Source organism: Giraffa tippelskirchi, chromosome 12, assembly GCF_054371585.1.
Source record: "Giraffa tippelskirchi isolate mGirTip1 chromosome 12, T2T-mGirTip1v1.2.pri, whole genome shotgun sequence".
NCBI classification, from domain to species: Eukaryota; Metazoa; Chordata; class Mammalia; order Artiodactyla; family Giraffidae; genus Giraffa; species Giraffa tippelskirchi.
Genome location: NC_137286.1, coordinates 138,137,112 through 138,161,355, shown reverse-complemented (window position 1 = coordinate 138,161,355; position 24,244 = coordinate 138,137,112). Strand labels below are relative to the sequence as shown.

At 40.0% G+C, this 24,244-nt stretch overlaps 1 protein-coding gene across 3 annotated transcripts in view; it reads right to left on the bottom strand.

Annotated features, from left to right (window-relative positions):
- Nucleotides 1–200: 200 nt before the first annotated feature.
- Nucleotides 201–24,244, bottom strand: part of RAP2A (RAP2A, member of RAS oncogene family) — a 40,051-nt gene continuing 16,007 nt past the window's right edge. For all 3 annotated transcript variants that reach the window (XM_081548873.1, XM_081548874.1, XM_081548875.1), the window contains one exon: nt 201–4,036. In XM_081548873.1, the coding sequence (XP_081404999.1) occupies nt 3,799–4,036 (238 nt within the window). In that variant the 3' untranslated portion in view covers nt 201–3,798. The remainder of the gene's footprint in view (nt 4,037–24,244) is intronic.

Here is a 24,244-nt window from a genome sequence, read left to right as displayed (position 1 = left end):
TACTAATTTAAAAATCTTTCTCATGTTTTTATTTTTAAAAGCTATGAAAATGATCTACTAACCTCCCTTTTTAATATGATGAATTCTTAATTAGCTTGACCATTTCTGTAAATAGAATTCTACAGCAACTTTTTAGTTTTTTAATAAATACATTTCACCCATGAATACGTACAAAACAACAACAAAAAATCCAGAGGCAATTTCATTAAATAAATTTATTTGTTAAAATAATTTAACTCCAAATACAACTGTTGAATTTGCATTGAGTTATAACTACAATTCATGTTTTAACTGAAAGGTCAAGGTTTAACAACTGACATTGTTACAAAACAATAAACTGTTGTTCAATTTTAAATGGTCAGTTGTATTAGAGCTCAACAATTAACTGTGAACTATACTTATCTCTGGGAAACCCCAAATCAATAAGGATAAGTCTGTTTCCAAAACCCACTGCAGTCATTCTTGAAACCCTGATGGAGATTTAAGAGATGCACAATGACACGTTAATTAAAAAAAAAAAAAAGACCCCCACAGTCTTTAACATTTGATTGGCTAAGGAGACAATTAAAGCTTACCCAAGTGCTAACACAGGACTACTGAAAACAAAAAACTACAAAACAAACAAAACCCCAATGGCAACAAGCGAAATAAGCACTTTCATATTCATACATATAGACAATATTCCCACTGGACAACTCCTGGAAACAAACAGTAGACATCCTTAGGCAACATTTCTTTATACAGAAAAGCAAGTATCAGTAGTTTGACCACAGAAAAGTGATGGCAACTGTAGCGATTAGAGTCAAAAGTTCAGTCCTAATTCTACAAACCAAAGAAGAAAAATCATCAAAGCACCTTTCAATAGTTTAACGAAGATTTTATGTAATACTTTTGATCAGATGCTGGCTTGTTTTGTATGAGTTGAACAAAAAGAAAGGCATCAGTCACCATCACTATCACAGCTTAGGAGAACCAAAAAAAAAAAAAAGTTGCAACATAGAACAAAAAATACCTTAAAAAAAAAATGCTGCCTCTGTATAAAAGTAAAACAAGACGAAACACAGGGAAAAAAAAAAAGAAGAAAACCTTATCGTAGTAGCTAAAAAAAAAATGGGTCTTTGGATCAAACCATAACATTTTTAAGGCATGTTAGAAAAACTTTCACTTATCTAGTTGCTATTCTGATCAGGGCATAAAATAAATAGTGACACAAGGTCACCAACTATTGATTCATGTGCCAACAAATTTCATCTTCCTGTTCTTAAGCTCTGTATTAACATCTCAACAAACACATTCATTCAAGCTGAGTTATTTTCATACCAGATGAAACACCAACAGTAAGAGCACACGAGGGTTTCCAAGTTTCTGGATATATTTGATGCTTTGTCACTAAATACGCAGGGCTGGGTGGAAACACTGGTCAGGCAGCCATATCAGTTATTAACATCTTTACAGTAAAAAAAAAAACCCCACCTTATTGTCTGACATAAACATATCTAACTAAAACCCAAATTTTTAGATAATCTTTTCCACCTTATATCCTGCCATACTTTTCACATTATTTAACTTATTTTTCTTGTCTGCATAGCAATCCACAATGTAAAACTGTAAAATCTTTATGGATGTTTTTATATGGAATCTTACTTGCCATAAATTTCTACTAAATATGGAATTCTAAAAACCAGAATCATTCTGAGAAGTTAGAGGCTTCAAAACTCAAACAGTGCACTAACAAATATTTCTCTTTCAGTTGATAAAAATCATACTTCTTGAATCACTGACTTGTCTACATGATTGAGTCAAATCACCTTTTACATGACCAAATTTGATGCAGTAAAATTGGTTAGAACTTTCTGGCCTATAAAAGGTGCCTCATAATTGGGAATTATTCAAAAATTATATTGAAGAATGCAAATATTCACAATTCAAAGACTTTTGACAACCATGCCTGGTTTTACCCACACATCTGTTTTCTCATCTATGAAAAGTGCTATCCACCTTTTTTCTCTCCTTTAACCTTAACATCAGTTTACTAAACACTTGGAGGGGGCGGCCTAGCAATGATTTCAAGAATGTATTAAAAAAAAAAACTTAAAAGAAAAAAAAATGTTTTTGATCCATGGTATTCTGCAGGACAGATTCCCAGTATAGGCAATTATCTCTGACTTGTGCCAAATTCTTCAGAACATTAAACACACATGCACACACAAACACGCATTCTTCACTCAGTAACACCGTTAAGACCCGAGGTTACTTGAACAAGAGTGTGAAACCAACAAGAAATATGGGGCGGGATGCAGATCACAGGCTCAGTGATATTGCAGTTCTGAAGGCCAAATTCATCTCCAGAGGATCAGCTCAAAATACTCTCTTCAGCATTTTATAACTCTGAAGGTGGGTGAAAACCCTTCTGCGCTTGATTGTAAAACTTATGAATACGTTTTTCCTGTGCCATTAGTCATGCAAATGATAAATACTTGGCGGCTATAAAAACCAAAAATGTCAGGACTTGAGCACCTTTTCAAGACAAAATATTCACTCTAGCTTTATTTGCCACTTCAGTAATCAGAGCAAAATTGTTGTAAGAAAATCTTTATAGAATTCTCCAGGAAAATTAAAGGGTTTTTGTTTTTTTTTGTCTCTTAACCTTCCACTCTATAATTTCTGTTCTACTTTTAAGCCCCAATTATTTCACATGGTTATTCAATTTTTTTTTTAATGCCTGCAATAAAGCTCTGCTATAGAAAAAACTTGATTTCGAAAGCAGGTTAGCCAAGAATCACACCACAACCATAGCCCTTAAAGGCAAGAAGGAATTTGCTGCTTTAACGAACGTAAAAATGCAAGATATTTGTACTGTCCTGTGAGGTTTCTGCAAACGGGAACATGTGGATGCAACATGGCTTCATTTTCCTTACACGATGGTACTAGTTCATCTACTGGAACGCTTCTCGTTAGTAAGGCTAGGCAATCTCTTTCCATCACAGTTGCTTCCTTCTTGTTCAGTAAAGTAACAAAGACCATCTCTGCTTGGTGAACAGAGGGGTGGGTCTGGGGTTTTAATTTGACTCAAACCCTTGTGAGAGTCTCCACTTTCTGGGCAAAGCAGGTGATGACATTCTAACACCAGGCTGTATTTTTACCCAACCTGTGCTGACTCTGGCTCTATCAGAGACTGGTGCGTGAGTTAGTTCCGTGTCAAAAATTAGGATAACATCTACAATTAAGCATTGACTTTGAAAGACAGAAGTGTGTCAGCTGAGCAAAGAATCTCTCCCTGGAATGCTGTCGGCAGGTCAGCTGCTATTATCTTCCTTGACATGATACATTGGTTAGAAGCACTATCTCAGTTCCTGAAATTCAGTACTCTGGTAGGAAAATATTTCTCCTTGACTCATCTATTTTTTTTAAAGAAGACAAAATATTTTAATGGTTAAATGGTCACAGGGATTCTTCCGGTTTATCTCCCGTGATTACTTTTAACGTCGACCATAGTTGCTTCTGTCAACTCAAGTGACAATGCCATCATAGCTGTCGAAGGAGGTCGCCCTGTGGATCGACTGGGCCTCGACGCCTGAAGTTGCAGGTGCCTCGAGGAGACTGAGGACAGCGGTGAAGACTGGAGTTACTGGATCCAAAGGTGACTCAGAGATAGCAGCTGACAACGGCTGCTCGGCCCTGAAGGACGATCTGCTATTTCACTGGAGGTTCACACCGCACACCCTGCAGGCTCCACGGTTGGGCAGGCGAGGCTGGCGTCGCCTCCGATGGTGGGGGGCGGGCAGCCACGCGTCAATGCTATTGTATGTTACACGCGGAACAGCATGGGTCGTCCTTGTCGGGCTGTGAGGCATAGTTCATCTGCCTCACGATTTCGGCGAAGAGTTCGTCCACCATGGTTTTACTCTTGGCCGACGTCTCCATGAAGGGGCAGCCCCACTCCTCGGCGAGGGCCCGGCCTTCATTGGAGGACACCTCTCTCTCACTTTCCAGGTCTACTTTGTTCCCCACCAAGATGACCGGCACTTTCTCATACCTACGAGAGAACAGACACGAACACACAGGGGTTGGAGACGTTAGCACAGAGTTAGACCGGTCAAGTGGATTTTCTTTTTTCACGATATGATTCTAGAGTCCCTTGGACTGCAAGGAGATCCAACTGGTCCATCCTAGAGGAAATCAGTCCTGAGTATTCACTGGAAGGACGGATGTTGAAGCTGAAGCTCCAATACTTTGGCCACCTGATGTGAAGAACTGACTCACTTGAAAAAACCCTGAGGCTGGGAAAGACTGAAGGCGGGAGAAGCGGACAGTAGAGGATGAGATGGTTGGATGGCATCACCGACTCAATGGACACGAGTTTGAGTGAACTCTGGGAGTTGGTGACGGACAGGGAGGCCTGGTGTGCTTCAGTCCATAGGGTTGCAAAGAGTTGGACACGACTGAGCGACTGAACTGAAGTGATACTACAGATATCCTCCTTAGCTGCATGAAAAGTTATTTGCTCCAGCTGGTTTGACATTGGCCAGAAGTCATTTAGAAGCAGCTCTCATAATAGATCACAAATGGGTTGTTCAAAATGATGTTTTAATCAATTACACGTCTTTTAAAATCAATTTACCTTTCTAGATATACTTGGAAAATTATTCTCAGAATCTCAGAATAATCCCCTTAGATGGGTTAATGTAAACTTTGTTCATTATAAGGGATGCTTATGCAGAATTTCAGATGATGAGGTAATACCTCTAGTGACTAAACAAATAATTTACAATTTTATAGATTTTACTATGTTCTAAAAGTATACAAGGGCTCCCCAGGTGGCTCAGTGGTAAAGAACCTGCCTGCCAATGCAGGAGACATGGGTTCAATCCCTGGGTCGGAAGAACCCCTGGAGAAGGACATGACAACCCATTCCAGTATTCTTGCCTGAAAAATCCCATGGACAGAGGAGCCTGGTGGGTTACAGTTTGTGGGGCGCAGACGAGCCAGACATGGCTGAGCAACTAAAACAACAATGAAAGTATACAAAACTGATCATGTTCTAATCATTCCTAAATAAGAAGAAAGCTAGTAGAACTCAATAGGATGGAACCCACCAAATACAACTACGCTCTATCCCTTTATACAAAGTGTTATAGATTAGCCTGTTGAAAGATAATTACTGTTCTTTTCAGCCTGATAAGGACTTAAACATTCCAATTATTAGCTCTGTTTGATGTTATCTCCTCTTTTCCTTCCTGACTAGAATCAGCGTGCTATAGACTAAATGTGTGTTCCCTGAAATTCGGATGTTGAAACCTAATTCCCCATGGAATGGTATTTAGGAGGTCAGGCCTTTGGGAAAGGACTGGGTCATGGTTGGGATTTGTGTCCTTATACAAGAGACCCCAGAGATCACCATTGCCCTTATAGCCATGTACAGACAGAGTGAAAAGATGACCCTAGGGAAGTGGGCCTTCACCACACACTGAATCTTCCAGAGCCTTGACCTTGGACTCCCCAGCCTCAAGAAATATGAGGAATAGATTTCTGTTGTTTAAGCCATGCAGTCTGTGGTATTCTTGTTATAGGAGCCAGATGAACTAAGATAAGGTGTCTATAAGTCAACATGTTTGGAAAATGCTAACAGACAACAGAAATGTGAAAAGAACAAAGAGGAGGTCATAAATCATTTTGTACCTAAAGGTGATTTCCTCTACAGTGGTTATTCATGGTGTAAAAAATGGTGCTACTCTGCAAATTTATTTACTACTTGTGTTTATGTTTGTTCTAAGCAATGTTGCTAATACATTTTTACTTTATACATCGTTTTAAAGGCTTTTTGTGATTTCAGTATAAATCAGTATGTGTGTCTGTACTTTCTCCTCTAAGCAGAATGTATCTCTAATTTATCAAGGAAGCAAACTGCAAAACTGCACACAAGTGATAACAAATGTGACTAGACACAGCTAATCTGTTAGAAAACTACACATAGTCAGGATTTGCTAAGGCAGGGTTTGTGCAGCGTTTTTATCATTCAGGAAACAGAGCAACAGGCGAGTAGTTAATGCTAGTGACAATACTTTCACAGCTTCATCTTCCTGGCAAGATGGTTCTCTCTGCTCACTCTAATTTATAGAGCAAAGTGTATTCCCAACAGAGTCTCGTTTTTTCCCTTTGACACAAGATCACACTGACAATGGTCTCAACAAGAGGGCATGCTCTAGGCAGTGTGGTCCTTAGCAATCTGAAACACACAACTTCAAAATAAGTGCAGCCACGAAATTAAAAGACTCTTACTCCTTGGAAGAAAAGCTATGACAAACCTAGACAGTGTATTAAAAAGCAGAGATAACACTTTGCTGACAAAGGTCCGTACAGTCAAAACTATGGTTTTTCCAGTAGTCATGTACAGATGTGAGAGTTGGACCATAAAGAAGGCTGAGTGCTGAAGAATTGATGCTTTTGAACTGTGGTGCTGGAGAAGACTCTTGAGAGTCCCTTGGACTGCAAGGAGATCCAACCAGTCCATCCTAAGGGAAATCAACCTTGAATATTCATTGAAAGGACTGATGCTGAAGCTGAAGCTCTAATACTTTCGGCACCTGATGTGAAGAACTGACTCATCGGAAAAGACTCTGATGCTGGCGAAGACTGAGGGCGAGAGAAGGGGATGACAGAGGATGAGATGGTTGGATGGCATCACCAACTCGATGGACGTGAGTTTGAGCAAACTCTGGGAGATGGTGATGGACAGGGAAGCCTGGCACGCTGCAGTCCATGAGGGCACAAACAGTGGGACATGACTTTGTGATTGAACAACAGCATTCTCAAAGATAAATCTAAGATTTGGATATTATCATTTCGCAGGAAATGGATCTGGACAACTCTAATTTTTATCAAAGGACTTTACATGCATTTACTGTATATCAGTGGTGATTATGCTCTCTGATCATACTGAGAGCTCTGAATATAGGACCCAAGAGTTTTGCACATTTTCTAGGACCCTCACATACAACAATTGTGTTCCTCTTGTGGCTCAGCTGGTAAAGAATCTGCCTGAAGTGCAGGAGATGCTGGGTTCGATCCCTGGGTCAGGAAGATCCCCTGGAGAAGGGAATGGCTACTCACTTCAGTATTCTTGCCTGGAGAATCCCATGAACAGAGGAACCTGGGGGGATACAGTCCATGGGGTCACAAAAAGTTGGACACAACTGAGCGACTAACACTTTCACTTTCAGTCAATGTATTATATATTTATCCATCCATTTAACAAGTGTTTATTTGATAGAGGCCTATTTTTGTGCTAGATGCTATTCGAGGCACTTAAGATACATCAGTGAACAAAGCAAGCAGCTCTGCCATATAGTCTATCAGAGAAGATAGTGGTCGATAATAAACCCAAGTAAATAAGTAAATCATTGGTTTACTAAATGGTGTTAAGTGCGATGGAAAAAAAAAAATTGCAGACCAGGGAGGGGCTGGGAGCACGGGTGCAATTTTAAACCAGATGAGCAGGGAAGGCCTTGTTGGGATGGTGGCAGGTAAGCAAGATCTGAAGGGAGTGAGGGAGTTTGCCAAGCAGGTGTCTGGGGAAGAGCATTCTAGGCAGGACGCAGACCAGGCAGTGTGAAAGCTGGTGGGAAGAAGAGCAAAGGGCCCATGGGGTCTATCTGTATCACCTCCCCGACTCCAGCAGTCAGAAATCCTGCAGTAGGAAACTTCACTTGGAACAAATGAACTTTGGAACCTGGGTGGCAAAAGTGGCCTCAGAAGACAAATGTGACCTCTGCAATGAGATCGACTAGGTTCTTCAGGAAGACTAGCTGCTTGGTTAGCAGGTGATAACCAGTACTTTCATCTCATGCTCTTCATTTACCATAGTTAGGTGAGCTGTGTTGATTTCTGCCCCCCTTTCTATTAATGAACATATGACTTGGGAACGAAATTGAAGATGCAAAATCCTCCAAACACTTAATTTATGTGTTACTGTTGATGTGATCATGAGCAGGGTACCGCTGTATCCACATCTCAGGCATCAGCTGGTTTCTCATCAACTTCAGCGTATCTTCCTGGGTATTTCCTTTGAGAGCGCGACCAGGGTCATACAGTGGCTTCTGCAGCTCAAATCGCTTTACTTTTGTTTATAGTCTGAGAACTAACACTGGTTTTATTAATATGAATGTCCCTGTTGTTTACAGTATTCATAAGCATGGTTACATAATGTATTAATAAATAGAGCTAGTTCTTTTGAGCAGCTCTGCTTAATGCATTCGGAGAAGGCAATGGCACCCCACTCCAGTACTATTGCCTGGAAAATCCCATGGACGGAGGAGCCTAGTAGGCTGCAGTCTATGGGGTCGCTAGGGGTCGGACACGACTGAGCGGCTTCACTTTCACTTTTACTTTCATGCATTGGAGAAGGAAATGGCAGCCCACTCCAGTATTCTTGCCTGGAGAATCCCAGGGACGGGGGAGCCCGGTGGGCTGCCGTCTATGGGGTCGCACAGAGTCGGACACGACTGAAGCGACTTAGCAGCAGCAGCAGCAGCAGCTTAATGCATTGAATGAAACATCAGAAACACTGGCTTGAGTATCACTTAGCTGTAGAACACTGATGGGCTTCTCCATGCGAGGCGGCTTTGTAAACCTGAATAGTTCAAGAGCATCTGATGTTTATCAACGGTCTTTATGTAACTGTCCTGATAGGGATATACATGTATGTGTATTTCATTCCGGTTGTATCTAAACTCGGCTGATCACCAAGATTCCCAGGCCCAAATCCAGGGTTACTGAATCTGAATTTGTGGGATTGGGCCTAAGAAGTCTATTTAAAACTGTGTCTAAGTTCTGACAAATGATTGTGAGGTTCGGCAGGGTTTAGGAATCACTGACCCAGTCTGTTACTTTGTGACCCCAAATAGCACTGAATGTGTATAGTTCATGGTTTTATACTGCGGCAAGTCCAGGATCAGTTCCTTTTCCCTTCGTTGATTCACCAATGATAAGTTGTGGACAGATGCCACCATACTCAGTTCCTCTGACTTCCTTTTGATGGCGCTCTATTGTAGCACGTAAAAAGAGGCTACGCCCTCAGATGAATTTTAACACACTGCTATTTCCTTAGTCACTTTTCTGTAAGCAGGCTGAAATACAATTCTCTTTGAACTCAGAAATGAGAATCAGAGTTTTACTTACAAGGTTCCCCTGTTCAACCTTCTACCCATTGTTAAAAATCTCACCTACCAAGAGAGTCTCAAGGTAAAATGTCAAAACACCTGATGCCTTAATCATTTCCATGACAATCTCACCAAATGGGTTATATCTGAACATCTTTAGAGATGCGGAACTCACATCTCAGGCAACCCATTTTGTCCTGTCAGCTCTGTTAAATGTGAGTGCTAAAAAGTTGGTGCTAAAAAGTTTATCCCTATCTAATGAGCTGTGACCTGTAACACCTTGTCCCTTCTGTGACTGTTGAGAACACAGAAATCTTTCCTAACAGGTTTCCTTCCCCATCTCCCTGCTCAAATTAAGTAACACAAAATGATTTTTTAAAGTCCATGGCAATATTTAAATAGGTAAAGACGAAAATGAAAAAACGTTCTTCATCTCACCTCCATGAGAATGATTGCTATAACTATTTTGGGGTGTATCATTTCAGGCTATTTTCTTATACATACCTGTATAAATGTAGATTTTTTGGAAGGGCGATCATACCCATTATATTTAGTCGATTCTATTTTCACTTATTGTCTTGGACTCTGTATATCATAAGTGGTATACATCATATTAATGGTTAAGGAGTACTCCATTTTATAGAGTCTTTGTGATAACTTAATTACCCCTTCCCCATCTGTGCGTGAAGCGTTCCCCTCCACTCTTTTATTAACCAACAGCAAACTGATGAACTGCACCTAGACATGGAGCTTCTTTCTCAAAAGTGTGCCTAGTGTGTGTTGTGTGCAGGTGTGTATAGCATACTCTTTGAACCAGAAAAAAACCTACCACATTTCTAGATTAGTTCAGACTACTGTGCTCACACACATGCAATCGTGACTGACATCCAGAAATTTATACTACAGTCAGTGGAGCTTAGGTCAAGGGTGCCTGTTTCCCCACCCTTGGGATGGGTAGTTTTAATCTTTCAGGGAAGTATTATGGCAGTTCTGGACAAAGAGAATGGTTTTATGGCTGGGAGCTGAAGGCCCCAGCCACAGCCTGCTAGCATCAAACATCAATACTTATAAAGGTGGAAAACATAAGCTAAGTAAGGCTTCCTTCTTCCTCTAAACTGACTTATTTTGAGGTGACTAAATATTTCATCTTAAAAGGGAATTTCTGGTCATTTAGCTTGAATAATATAAGGAAACCAAATTCCTTGCTGTGACTGTCTCTTGGTTTCAGACTGCATGCATACTGAAGAACAGAGAGAAATCTGTAAATGTAATCTAAAAATTAAGCAAGTAAGGGCTGTAACGAAAGATATACAAGGCATTCAGAGCTACTCCATAATGATACAAATGAAAATAATCTGTTTTTACAGAAATTAAGAGCTGACACTGTATCAGAAGAACAGTGTGATGGTGAGGGACCAATTGGTCATGACAGTGCAACTCAGGCATTTTGAATGTTGTGTTAAAAAGCCATTTGGGAGAGAAAATACTCGGCAAAAGACATCTGATAAAGGGCTGTTATCCAGCATATACAAGGGAGTCTTAAAACTCAACAAGCAACAAACAACCCGACTAAAAAATGGGCCAAGGACTGTAAGATACACCTCAACAAGGAAGGTATATAGATGGGCAAATAAGCATGTAAAGAGATGCTGCACATCATATTTTGTCAGAGAAATTAAAATACAGACACCACTACACACCTACTGGAATGGCCACAATCTAGAACACTCACAACACCAAATGCTAGAGAGGACATGGAGCAACAGGAACTTTCATTCATTCCTGCTGGGAATGCAAAATGGTACAGCCACTGGGAAGACAGTTTAGTGATTTCTTAGAAAACAACACATACCCTTACCATACAAACCAGCAACCCTGGTATTTAGCTCCCCAAACCAAATACTTACAAATATATAAAACCTGCACATAGATGTATATAGCAGCTTTATTCGTAACTGCCCAAACTTGGAAGCAACCAACATATCCTTCAGCAGGTAAATGGATAAATAAACTGTGGTATATCCAGACAATGAAGTATCATTGGTGTTAACAAGAAATAACCTAATGAGTCATGAAAAAAATAGGAAATTTAAATGCACATTATTAAGTGAAAGAAACCAATCTGCAATGGCAACATACTGCATGGTTTCAACTGCATGACATTTTGGAAAATGTAGAATTCTGGAGACAAGTTAAAAGATCAGTGGTTGCCAGGGGTTGATGGGGTGGGAAGGAAGGGCGGAATGGATGGAATACAGAGGATTTTTAAGACAGTGAAAATACTCTTCATGATACCATCATGATGGATACATGTTATTAAATATTTGCCCAAATTCACACAATGTACAGGGCTTCTCTGATGGCTCAAGCAGGTAATGAATCCTCCTGCAATGGACGAAACACAGGAGATGCAGGTTCGATCCCTGGGTCAGGAAGATCCCCTGAAGGACCAAAATGGCAACCCACTCTAGTATTCTTACCTGGAGAATCCCATGGACAGAGGAGCCTGGCGGGCTATAGTCCATCAAGTTGCAAAGAGTTGGACACGGCCAAGCAACTGACGCATGCACACACACAACGTACAACACCAGGAGTGCACTAAGGTAAACCACTGGGTGATTACAAGTCAGTGCAGATTCATCAGTTTAACCAATATCATAGCTCAGCTGGTAAAGAATCCGCATGCAATACAGGAGACCTGGGTTCAATCCTTGGGTTGGGAAGATCCTCTGGAGAAGGGAAAGGCTACCCACTCCAGTATTCTGGCCAGGAGAATTCCATGGACTGTGTAGTCCATAGGGGTCGCAAAGAGTTGGACACGACTGAGCGACTTTCAACCTTCCCTTCCCTTTCACCAGTCTGGTGGGGGATGGTGCTAATCAGAGAGGCTATACATGTGTGGGGTCAAGGGCTATACAGGAAATCTCTACATCGTCTCAATTGTGCTGTGAACCTTAAACTGCTCTAAAGAAATAGAGTCTTTAAAAAAGAAAGCTACTGGAGGACTAGGGTAGCCAAGGGGGCTTAAGTTCACTAAAGTCTTTATATCCCACCAATCACAAGTGAAAACTCATGACAAAAATACAAAAAGAATACAAAAAGTAACTACCAAACAACTCTGAAATGTAAAGAGAAAAACAGGCAGATTGGGGCGGGGGGCCAATTCCTGGAGAGAAGACCCATAAGGTTGAGTTTCCTGATTTTTTTCTCTTTGCGTGGAGAGTGGGCACTCAGTGGTATGCACACAACCAGAACTCTGGGAGAAATTCATTCTACCCAGAAGGTCAAGTGAAGTGATGCCTGTGAGCTGGAAGGTGTGCATGGGTGGGAAAGCCTCCCTTTTTTCCTTGCTTGTCCTTTCACAGTTCACCTACAATGGGCCCCCCTAGCAGAGCTGGGGTGGTGGGCAATGCCAACAGCTAAGAATTCATTAGAAATTTCTGGTTAGAGGAATTGAAAACAGGGCTTGTTAAAGTCCAAGGAGGATGACAGAAAGCTCTAGTTTTTTCCCTTCTCTTTTCTCTGCCCACTTTGCTAGGAAGATGACCCAAACTGGGAGAACTAGTAGTTGTAGTGTAGTAGTGCAGAAGGATACCAACCAACGTTACCTAATTAATATTTATAGAATACTCTACTTCATAAAAGTAGAATACATATTCTTGTCAAGTGCACCTGGAATATTCACTTAAGACCATATTTTTGGCTATAAAAACTGTAACAAATGTAAAAGAGCTGAAATGAAACAAAATATGTTCTCAGACCATAATGGAATTAAACTAGAAATCAGTAACGAAAGATACCTAAAAAAATCTCCAGATACTAAGAACCTGAACCATATACTTCTAAATAATCCATGGGCCAAAGAAGACATCATTAAAAAATTAGAAAAAATTTAAGTGAATGAAAATAAAACATAACAAAATCTGTGGGATGCAGTTAAAGCACTGCAGAGAGGGAAATTATAGCACTAAATGTTTATATGCCTCAAATCAGTGATCTATGCTACTACCTTAAGAAAATAAGAGAAAAAGCACAAAATAAATCCAAATTAAGCAGAAGGAAGAAACACTAAAGAACAAAAATAAAAGATGTGAGAGGTGGGCCATAAAGAAGGCTGAGTGCTGAAGAACTCATGCTCTTGAATTGTGGTGCTGGAGAAGATTCTTGAGAGTCCCCTTTGACAGCAAGGAGATCAAACCAGTCAATCCTAAAGGAAATTAGTTCTGAATATTCATTGGAAGGACTGATGCTGAAGCTGAGGCTCCAATACTTTGGCCACCTGACGCGAAGAGCCGACTCATCGGAAAAGACCCTGAGGCTGTGAAAGATTGAGGGCGGGAGGAGAAGGGGGCAACAGAGGATAAGATGGTTGGATGGCATCACCAACTGAATGGACATGAATTTGAGCAAACTCTGGGAGATCGTGAAAGACAGGGAAGCCTGGCGTGCTGCAGTCCAGGAGGTTACAAAGAGCTTGACACAACTTAAGTGACTGGACAGCAACAACAAAAATAAAAGAAGTAGAAAACAGAAAAACAGTATAGGAAAAAATCAACAACACTAGTTCTCTGAAAAAGACCAATAAAACCAGTAAACTTTTATCCAGACTGATCGAGAAAAAAAGATGACACACGTGAACAATACCAGCAAGAGGAAACTTACTACACACACTACGGACATGGAAGAGAATATGCTCCTGAAAGAGAAACCTGGGTGAAATGCACCAGTACCTTGGAACAATTTACTTACGTGATGTCACTCATGCCCCTCTTTTCAGAGGGTGAAGCACTGATGATATCATCTCTAAACCTCTCTGTTTCACTTCTTCAGGTATCTAAACTCTAGTTCTTCATTATCTAATTCAACTTTATCTCCTACAGCTTAATAAAGAGAATCTTCCATTCTGAATTCTGTCTGCCTGTTCATAATAGTTCTCTAATGAGAATGGTCCCTACCAATCAAATTCTAAGAACCATTCAAAGCTTAGGTCAGATTTCATCTTTCAAAATCCTCCCTTACTTTTATGTCATTAAGAATTTGGGTTTCATAGATTTTCATTAATTTATTTCTCCGAGTATCTGCTAGGCATTGTGTGAGGGACTGTGGATATAAGACAAATGAAATCCTTAGAGTTTACGCTCAAGTTGACAGAAACACTATAAACAAGCAACCAATATCACTGAAGACTGTGATATCTGTTTCAAAGAAAATCAATATTGATTAACATACAGTAACTTGGGTGGGCCAATATTACATGAGGGGATCAAAGAAGGCATCTCTAGGGAGATGAATTCTAAGCCCAAACCTGAAGATTGAGAGTTGAGTCAGCCACAGGAAAAAAAAAAAAAACAGGAATCAAACATTTTAACCAGAAGAAAATATAAAGGAAAGGCAGTAGAAAGGTGCCAGCTTTATTCAGGGAACAAAAAGGAGACTGGCACAGTTACAGCATAAAGAGCAAGGGGAAGAAAAGCATGAGGGATGACTGAAAAAGGACCTATGACCGCTCTTCTAAGAACAGGAGAAAGTGACTGAAGGTCTTTTGGCAGGGAAGTGAGGAGGTTTATGTGTTAAGAGATCAGTGTGGCTAATACACAGAAAATGTTCTTTAGGGGCACAGAAGTAGAAAGAAGACAGATGACTGCTGTGTTTGAGGCATCAGTGACGGCTTGAATTGGAATGATGGCAATGCCAGTGGAAAGAAATAAAATTTAAAATACATTTTGGAGGCAGCATCAACAAAGACATGAAAATGGACTGGCTGAAGAAGACAGCAGGTAATGGTTGGACGACAGAGAAATCAGTAAATGATTCATAGGTAAACTACTGCTTTTACAAGTATAGCTTTATCTCATGATTTATGACAAAGGTCCATGTACAATTTTTTGGGGAAATGGTCTTTTAAATAAATAGCACTAGGTCAACTGGATAGCCATACATGGGGGGACAAAAAGAAAAACCTTGACTCTCTGTGTCTCACACCTTTCATACAAATTAGAGATAAATCACAGAATAAAAGTCAATACACCTTCTAGAAATAAATATGGAAGAGGAATCTTCATAACCTTGGAGTGGAGAAAGATATATTAACTAAGACACAGAAAAGAACTAAACATAAAAATGAAAGATTAATAAACTAAAAGAATTTATGTTCTTTAAAAGAAACTACTAAGCAAGTGAAAAGGTGAGGCAAAGATGGGAAAAAGGCGCCTGCAAAACACATATCTGAAAAAGAACTTCGATCCAAAATGTGTAAAGAATTTCTACAAAATTTAAGAAAAAGACAAAGCAATTTTTAAGTGGACCAAACATGTGAGTAAGTTGTTTTAAAAAGAGGATATGCCAACAGTCATTAAGCATATAGAAAAGTGTTTATCACTACATGCCAGAGAAATAAAAACTAAAATCAAAATGAGGTACCACTCAACTCTTTACCAGATAAGCTAAAATTTTAAAAGGCTGATAACATCAAATGTTGGCTAGCAAGTGGAACAACTCTTATTGCTGCTGCTGCTGCTGCTGCTAAGTTGCTTGAGTCGTGTCTGACTCTTCGCGACCCCATGGACTGCAGCCTACCAGGCTCCTCCGTCCATGGGATTTTCCAGGCAAGAGTACTGGAGTGGGTTTCCATTGCCTTCTCCCAACTCTTATTGGGAGAAGAGTAAATTGGCACAACTGTTTCGGAGAATCATTTTTCAGTGTAGTTGACCCTTCAACAACTTGGGGATAATCTGCACATAGCTTACAGCTGGCCCTCTGTATCCGTGGTCACAACTAGGGCTTCAACAAACCATGGACTGTGTGGCACTGCGGGAGTTACTACTGAAAAATGTCTGCATGTAGGTGGACCTGCACAGTTCGCCCCACATTGTCCAAGGGTCAGCTGTATCTACTATGCATTCATGACCCAACAATTCTGCTCCGAGGTATTCACCAAGGGACAGTGTACATATATGTACCAAAAGATATGTACTAGAACGTTCACAGTAGTGTTACTCATGGTAGCCCTGCTCTCAAAACTGCCCAAATGCCCATCAACAGAATAAACAATGAAATCATGGGATATCCGCACCAGGGACTACTGTACCTCAATGAAGAGTTAGCTCCTGCTACAAGCGACATGGATGAATCTCACAAGGAGGATGCTGAATGATGACACCCTGGTTTGATCCCTGGGTCAGGAAGATCCCCTGGAGAAGGAAATGGCAATCCACTCCAGTACTCTTGCCTTGAGAATCCCACAAACAGAGGAGCCTGGCAGGCTACAGTCCATGTGGTCACAAAGAATCAGACACAACTGAGCGACTAACACTTTCACGTTCAGAAGCCTAATAATAAAATTAATCTGTGCTGGTCTTCGAGCATGGAAGTGACAGGCATGAAACATGAGGGAAACTGCTGTGCTGTTTGAAAGGTTTGTCTTACATCTTTATGCAGGATTTGGCCACCCGGAGTATACATCTAGCTGTCTGATCTTACCTGTGTATTTTACCACATAAAAGTTATATCTCAATTAAAGAAATAAATTGAAACAAAAAATAAATAAGATAATTATCTAAATGATTTCCTCACTGAAATAGGAATAGCAAAATAAACTTCAAGACCAACTGAGTGAGCATGCATGTTGGTAATGGGTGTAAGTTGCACAAAGTACATGATTAAGTTGATCAGTTTACTGCTCAGCTAAATACTGCTAATCTATTCTAAATTTCTGTCCATGTCCTATGCTATTTATTTTATATTCAAAACTGGCTGAAGACTGAACGCATAAGGAATACTAAAGTAAATGCTTTTAGAAATAAAAATGATGAAAACTGAACATTTTCTTCACTATTGGATCTATAAATTGCATCCATCTGACTACAATTCTTCTCAGGCATAGCAAGATGTCACAGTAAGCCAGAGAACTCCAAATATCCATGTTAGAAACAAAATACAACTGTGACTACATTCAACCTGGCTTTTTATCTATTAGATATGAAAATACTCCATCCCAGAAATGTGTCATATGTGGGGAAGTGTTTGTAACTGGAAGCCTTAAACCTTGTTATTTAGAAACTACATGCGTAAATATCTGAATAAGCCATTTGATTATCTTATTTTTTTTTTAAAGCACAATATCCAAGATATCCAAAATAAGGCAGAGGAAAGCAGTTACTAGTTCACATTTGTTACTTTAATGTGTAACTAAATTTCAACCTGCATTTTAATGTATATTCAGTCATCAACTAATCTGTCAACAAAGTAAACATCTTTTTACATAATTTAAACAGCCGGGACAATTCAAGCATGGACACATATTTGAAGAACACAGAACTCTCATCTAAGAAACAAAGGTCTTCAGACATAAAACTTGCATTTTATCCTTAGTGACAGTTGAAATCTAAAACCTCTGCATTAAAAAACAGGTCCAACTATTACTGTACTTGAAAAGACTAAATTGAGTCAATTGCTCAGAAATACACAAGTTATTTGAACTGTTATCTATATTTATGTCAAATTATGGGACACTTCTTTTCAGCATCCCCTCATTTCAGCATTCTTGGCAAAAATGTTGGTGAATGGAAATTCGTATGTTTCTGGTACACAGTTAAAGTTCAATTACAAGTATTTTTTAAAAAGTTACCTCTGACTGAAGAACATTTAAAGATGCATCAAAGCTAGGTAGAGCTAAGACTTTTTAAGAAACTTTTAAATTATGAACAGAAGAGTATTTTCCCCTGGGGTATTTTCCTACTGTTGTAGTGAGATCTTCAAATATTTATTTCCAAAATCACTAAATAAAAACAGCATCAAATAAAACTAAAAAACAGAAACACGCTGCATCTCTAGAAAGTTCAGGTTATCAGACCAGCAGAATGAGCTTTTCTTCTCTCAGCAATAAACAGCTCAGGGAATGAGTGCGTCAATTATGCACGGCAGGTTGTAACTGGTTGGTTCAACTGGGTGTAAAGTTTGACTGGTGATGTCTATTAAAAAGGATTTTTCATTTGAACTGGGAGAAGTAACAGGTGACAGATGGCAGAGGCAAAACAAAACAAATGCACAGTGAAAAAAGGAGCTGGAAACCCTCATTGCTGGCAGAGATTATGGTGCCCAAGAGCAGCCAATGGGGAATGATGAGCTAAGGGTATGTTGGCAGGATTCAACCCAACAGCGGAGTAGAAGAAGTTAGAAATGGTTATAAGAGGTCACTGTGGGAGCGAGGGAGAAAGGATGGTCAGCAAAAGTCTTCAAGAGTCTCTAAAGTAATCAAGTTTGAGATGAGAGGCTGTAACAACAGGTCTGGAACAGTACTGATTACAGGGGACAGGCAGGGTGAGAATTATTGGATGAGAGAAAACTGGTCCCTTCATTTTCATCCCTGCTATAAAACTCCTTTAATTTCCAAAACAACTCATGCCTCAGCTATGCGAGTCTCCTAACTGGTCCCACCTCCAATTTCTTGCCCTGCTGTTCTATCCTGTATGCCATGTCCACAACAGTTATCCTAAAACCCTGCACACGGTCCTCTCCCCATCCCCGCAAATCACTACCTTAGAAAAATATGTGGTGGCTCTACAACTACTGGGGCTTCCCCGGTGGCTCAGTGGTAAAGAACCTGCCTGCCAATGCAGGAGATGTGGGTTCAATCCCTGCAGTGGGAAGATCCCTTGTAGAAGGAAATGGCACCCCACTCCAGTATGCTTACCTGGGAAATCCCATGGACAGAGGACCCTGGCGGGCTACAGTCCATGGGGTCGCAAACAGTTGGATATGACTTAGCAACTAAAGAACAACAACAATTACAACCACTAGATAAAGGCTAACACTTAAGGTCAACCACAGCTTGGCCACTGGCTAAAATCATGATGAAGTCCACAAGGGAAAGAGAACTGGATGTAGGGTACCTAGAAAAAGTCCCAGGTGTGCTCCCTAAGACATGTCATTTGACCTCTTTCATCCTCAGGTTCCCCTCCCTTTTTTTTCCCTTTAAATTTGGCTGTGCCATGCGGCATGCGGGATCTTAGTTCCCTCGCCAGGGATTGAACCCTCACCCTCTGCACTGGAAGCTCAGAGTCCAACCACTAGATTGCCAGGCAAGTCCCCCTCCTGTTCCTCACTTCTGAAACAAACATTACTGATCCTTAGGTATTACAGTATGGAAGATAGTGATGACTTTACTAATGATAGCTTAGCATCCGTAGAGGGCTTAGTAGGTGCCAGACACTGTGCTAAGCAGTTTACATGAATTATCCATTGAAGTATTATGGATACTGTAAAATACTACAAAATGCTAATTATTCTTTTCTAAGTTCTTTCAAACCATCTGTTAGTAAGTCAGTTTTAGAATTTTAATTGTGGTGGTATCGCTGTAAAAAAGTGCAAAAATTGTTGCATAGTATCTTATTTCTTATCTCTAGCTTCCATTCCCTGGCAGGATGGTCTTCTACAATTAAGGCCATTAGCTCTTGTGGGAACAATGTGAGAACAACAGGATAGATACTATTTCTGCTAACATCAAAAGCTGACAGTTTACCATCTTCTCCAAACAGAAGTATTTTTCCTTACTCTATTCATCTTCTTGCTTCAAACACTGCTGAGTCAAGTCACTAGATATGAACCACAGCTCTGACGAGATCGGGCGTGTTCAGGGTGGTATGGCCGTAGGCTGAACCATGGCTCTGAAGCCTTACAGAACAATGTGGGATAATAAAAAAGAAAATGGAACAGAACTGAAGAGAAATGAGGAGAACCGAGGTCTTGTTTCTGCCCTAAACCAGCTGTGCCACCTTTAAAGTCAGATCTGGGACCTCAGGAAGGCAAGGGCCATGAATGTTTTTATGTAGCTGTAACTCCAGTACTGGAATCAGTTCTTGACACTTACAGTCCTACAAAACAGAATGACTTAATGAAGTGACGATCTTCAAATATGACAGTTTTTGCATGGAGCCCCTGGTGAAAATGTCACAGAAACAACGCAAACATATCCATGGCTGCTGTTGTTTTCGTTGCTCAGTTGTGTCCGACTCTGCGACCCCATAGCCTGTAGCCCATCAGGCTCCTCTGTCCATGGAATTCCCCAGGCAAGAATACTAGAGTCGGTTGCCATTTCCTCCTCCAGGGGATCTTCCTGACCAGGGATTGAACCAGGCAGATTCTTCACCACTGAGCCACCAGGAAAGCCATATCCACGGTCCCCAGGCTGAGAAAGCATTTTGGATGTACTTTATCTAGAATGCTTTATTTTTCTTTATCCTTTATCGTGCTTTCCATTAGATGCCAAAATGCTTAAACTGATTTGCAGCATAAAGGCTCTCCAGATATTTGGAAGAAAAATGGTCAAAATCCGTAATGTAATGAACTAAAGGGACATTTATTCATAAATCAAAATACATTTACTAGATAACTTTCTTTGTACCAAGTGCTAGATATCAAAATTGAAGCAGACTACCACCAAATAAATACATGGAAGAAGCTTTTATTCTTAACACAGATTAGATGGTGTATGTCAACTACTTTCATAAACAATATACACTGTGGGCAGAGTAAAGGGGGAGGGGCCAGTAAGACTATTATTATTACAAGCAGTTGCAAAGCATATACACATACTTAGATTTTTTCTGCTGAAACTAAACTTTAATATGTTATAATCTAATAAAATTAAATATGATCTTCAAAGTGTGGTTAGTCATGTGTGGTTAAGAACAGTAAAATGACACAGGGCAGATAAAATGTGAAGGCAAATGGTGAGCGCCTGCATCAATTTGCCGCCTTTTAATAGCTAAAATACATTTATCCATTCACTTACCACGTATCCTCAATATTCTTTAAAGATCTTCACAGAGAAATCCAAAGGATCAGTAGTGTTCTTTTATCAAAATAATTTCTAAAATATCAACATGTTCATCTAAAAATGCTTTAGTGTTTCAGGTAACTATTGCTGTATAAAAAACTACCCCAAACTAATGGATTAACATAACCATTTTACTGTATTTCGTGGTGGTGTGAGTCAGGAATTTGGGCAGAGTTCAGCTGGGTGATTCTTCTGCTCCATGTGATACTGACTGGGCTCACGCAGTGATGCTCGGCTAAGGCTGGGCTGGGCGGACAGTCAACACTGGCTGCACCCTAGGCCTGGCTCATCAGTGGGCACAGTTGGATGGGCAGCTCCCTCCCTCTCTCCACACAGTCTCAGGGCCTTTTCAGGGCAGCTGGACTTCTCACCTGGCAGTTCAGGGCTCCAAAAGACCATGGTAGAAGGTGCACAGTCCTTGTAGAAACTAGGCCCCAAACTTGCTTAGCATCACTTCTGCCATCTTTCTTGGTCAAAGTAGTTACAGGCCAGCCCAGATTCACGGGGAGGGGGAAATAGATCCCACCTCTTTCTGGGAGTTATGTCCAACAATCCATTGCCATCTTTAGTCTAGCATGTTTTGTAAAGAAGATGTCATCCTTTAAACTGAATTTCCAGTTCATGAGGATCTGCTGCCTCAAGTTAGGAAATATAATACAGAAGGATGGTGGCCAAGTTAAAGAAAGAGACTGTTTATACAGACTTGTATTTCAAAAATACATGTAAAAAACCGGGCTTCAATTGTCATGATTCTAAAAACAGGGAACTTAAGGTAAAAGTCTAGAGGGACTATATAATTTAGTGCCAAGAGACACTTTTGAGATGGAAAGGGACACCATAAACAAATGTGCCAAGGCAAAAGGCATAAACCTGAACTGTCCCAGGTAGAGACATCGGGTCACCTTTGGAGAAAAGGGAACAGATGAATGCAGTGGTACTCATTCAAAGGAAAATATTTATGTGATTGTTAGAAGCCAATCAATATGGCCTACAAAAGCTTTCAGTTCAGTTCAGTCACTCAGTCGTGTCTAACTCTCTGCGACCCCATAGACAGCACCACGCCAGGCCTCCCTGTCCATTACCAACTCCTGGAGCTTACTGAAACTCATGTCCATTGAGTCGGTGATGCCATCCAACCCTCTCATCCTCTGTCGTCCCCTTGTCCTCCAAAATCTTTAGGATTTGTGATATCAATAGCATGTGCTGATGGGAGCAACAGAACCACTCGCCTTCCCCAAATAGTCCTTCCTCCATAAATGTCCAACTATTTCATTTAATAAAACCAGATGATGTGCTCAGGATAGCCTGAGGAATAAACATCAAGAGTGGCCTTTTCAAATGGATGTAGCTCTGGGAGGCATCCTACCTACCACCCAACAATGTTTATTTACATCCTTCCCCTCTGAAGACAGCAGTATGCCAACCTGGTTAACAGCCATTTGAGAGCAAGAACAGGAAGAGGTTATGCAAGCATTACAGCTCTTTAATGCAAGGCCACTGAAAAAAGTTCTGTCATTAGTATTATGTGTAAACTGATAAATCATCAAGATGTTATTTTCTCATCTCTAGCTCCTCTAAAATAAACTTAAAAATCACCTTAACTTTCTAGTTAGTGTTCATGTAGCATGCCCTTGTTTACAGTGAGCACCTAGCCCCTCACTATGCCAACAGGACTGATGGTCAAAGTTTGTCTGCAGTGTTGGCTCACAAAGCAGAAGAGAAAACATTCTGAGTATACACGGGTGGTCTGGGTGAGGAGGAGACTATATCTCAGTATAGTTTTGGAGGAGGAAATGGCAACCCACTCCAGCATTCTTGCCTGGTGCCTGGGAAATCCCATGGACAGAGGATCCTGGTAGGCTACAGTTTATGGGGTCTCAGCGAGTCAGACACGACTCAGAGACTGAACAAAACTGGCTTTATATGTACCATATTTGGAAATTTCAGTTTTACTAAATGCAAAGACAAAAAAAAAAAAACAACCAAGCCTGATATGACGATAAAGCTTATCCTTTGTTTCTCAATCTATATTAAACTATCCCTGATAATGAACTTTTATTTTTAAAAGAAATTTTATCTTTAGCTTATCTCCCAGCTATCTTCCCTGGGTACTAGCTAACCTACTCTATTTTCTCTCAATTATCCACAAATCAGTTTGCTTTTTTAATGCTTTCTAAGATAACAATTCTGCTCAAACCATTCAACAACCAAATACAAACGGAAAGTTTTAAGATTTCATTTCCAGGGAGGATTAAGATGTACTAAATAAAGCAAATACACAATTGTTGACATTAGTCTTAGAAATTTTTGAGTCAGAATGCATCTTTAGAAAACGTGAGAGAAATAGGGGGGTTAAGAGGCACAGAATTCCAGTTACAAAATGAATGATTCAAAGGTATGAAATATATAGTATTCATCTGTACAGGGGAATAGCATCAATAATAATGCAGAATCTTTGTATGATGACAGATGGTAACAGGACTTATCATGGTGATCATTTTGCAATGTGTAGAAATATCAAATCACTATGTTGTGCTCCAGGAACCCACATAGGGTTGTAGGCCAATTATTTGTTGTAGGCTTCAGAAACAAAAACAAAAACACAAACTCACAGAAAAAGATAACAGATTTGTGGTTACCAGAGGCAGGGGTGTATGTGGGTTGGGGAAGGAACTGGATGAAGGAGTCAAAATGCACAAATTTCCAGTTCTAAGTAAATAAGTTCTAAGGATATAATGTACAACATGATTAAATACAATTAATACTACTGTATGTTATCAATGAGAGTTAAGAGAGTAAATTCTAAGAGTCTCATCACAAGGAAAAAAAATCTTTATTTCCTATTTCTTTAATGTTGCATCTGTATGAGATGATGAATGTTCAGTAAACCTGTGATAATCATTTCATGATGTACATAAGTCAAATCATTATGCCGTACACTTTAAACTTATATAGTGCTGTGGGTGAGTTACAGCTCAATAAAATAGGAAGGGGGGAAAAGTCGTACTTTCCAAAAGCTTCCTTAGAAAAAGTGGTCTAGTAAAAGCAATGTCTTTGGTAAAATAATACTTTAAAACTTAGAAATAAAACTGTTCCAAAAAATCAAATGTATTCTGTCTCTCTCTCCATATATAATAAACTCAACACTGTCAAACATATATTCATTTGTAGTACATGTTGACGCACCAGATGGACGAAGATAGAATCTTGTACTTATTCTGCATAATGCCCAGGGCAATGTTATGCAAAT